General features: G+C 44.4%; 1 protein-coding gene across 1 annotated transcript in view; it reads left to right on the top strand.

The window, feature by feature from the left end:
* The window catches only part of LOC123521042 (gem-associated protein 5-like), a 13,225-nt gene that overhangs the window by 9,600 nt on the left and 2,041 nt on the right, over window positions 1-1,584 (top strand). The window contains exons 4-5 of the mRNA XM_045284707.1: window positions 304-455; window positions 731-850. Of these exons, the coding sequence (XP_045140642.1) occupies window positions 304-455; window positions 731-850 (272 nt within the window). The remainder of the gene's footprint in view (window positions 1-303; window positions 456-730; window positions 851-1,584) is intronic.

Raw genomic sequence — 1,584 nt, forward strand, 5'->3', positions numbered from 1 at the left:
TGTGTGTGTACCTGCGGTCCTGCAGCAGAGGCAGACTGCAGGCCATACTGTTTGAACTTCGTGCCACGCAACATTGCACAGTGTTACTTGGTGCCAACAGTTTGTTCTTGAGGGGTAACGGGTTTCACAAATCCAAGACAGGTGGACACGTTGGAAGAAGGATAAAAAAAATTACTTTTCTTCCCTCCCTCAAATGCTCCGAGCTGTTGGAACCCCACAATGGTAAGCTCCTAAGCCAAAATAGCTGCTTGAGAGGCTGTGCTTCTTCCTGTTTTAGTCATGTCCCCGACGCGTGTTTTCTAGTTACAAGGATGGCATGGTGGTTATAATTGACATCAGTAAGAAAGGAGAAGTTGTCCATAGACTGCGAGGCCACGAAGATGAGATCCACTCCATCGCCTGGTGCCCCCTGCCAGGTGAAGACTGCCTATCCAGCAACCAAGAGGACGCTTCAGGTACCAGTGGCTTAAGGGAGGGCTCAGAGAAACAGACCTAGGTCTTCCTGATAAAATTCTTCTCTCGATAATTAGAATGAGTCAGTAGTGATGTAGTGAGAGACTCGTCACCTTCCATGCAGAAGGGGTAGAATTGTATCATGTAAATTTTTAACATGTAAGGTTTCATAGATCAGAATTAGGAAGAAGACAGCTTTAGGAGCCCTTGTGAACTAACTTTTCCTTGATAAGAACATATTTGATGCAAACCTAAAACAGAATTACCATCTCTCTAGAAGAACCTGAACTTCCCAATGGGAGAGTTATGCCACAACCTCCAGTAACAAAAGGCTGTTACTTAGCCACGGGAAGCAAAGATCAGACTATTCGGATCTGGAGCTGCTCTAGAGGCCGAGGTAAGTTTGCGTTTTTCTTTGTGAAATAGTCTAGATTGGTCTGCTTCAACAACAAGTCTTATATTCTGTGTAGGCTCTTATTGGAAAGGATTTTTTACTCTTCTATCCAGAAAGTAACCTTCCCATTTTGCCCTGAGCCAGAACTCTTAGGCTCTGAAAATCTGGCTTTGGCATTAAAGATGAAAGGTCTGGTGCCTTCCAGGAGATAGAAAGGGCTACTTGGTGACCAACTATTTGGCATGGAGGACAGGGTGTTTATTATGAGAGTGAGGAGTATTGGGCCTTGGCAAGACTTAGATCTAAGCACTGGAAAAGATGGTGAAAGTTAGTCTTTTTCTTGAACAACTGCAGAATGAATCCTGATGCCCAGCATAGGTATATAGAAGAAGGCTTCAAAAAGTTGTTGGGAAAATTCTGTTACCTTTTCCTTTCATTGTCCCACAAAGTCTTTGAAACACCCTTGAGTGTTAGAATGTTTATCCAAATTACAGAGACCCTCAATCATGTAGCCTTCCCAAGTGCGTGGGTTGGGTTCTCCAGAGAAGCAAAACGAGTGTCGCTTTTCCATGTTGTATAGAAAGAGGTTTATACCAAGAAATGGTTTACACTGTTGGAGAAATAGGTAAGGCTGGTCCAGTTCACATCAGGCTTCTCTTGACACGTGGAAGCTGATGAACAAGAAGCAGGATGACAAAGCAGAGACAGCAGGGGCCACCGGCTGGTGGGTGAAGAGA

Source organism: Echinops telfairi, unplaced genomic scaffold, assembly GCF_000313985.2.
Source record: "Echinops telfairi isolate 266 unplaced genomic scaffold, ASM31398v2 ScPeMD7_7469;HRSCAF=8507_0, whole genome shotgun sequence".
In the NCBI taxonomy this organism is placed as follows: domain Eukaryota; kingdom Metazoa; phylum Chordata; class Mammalia; order Afrosoricida; family Tenrecidae; genus Echinops; species Echinops telfairi.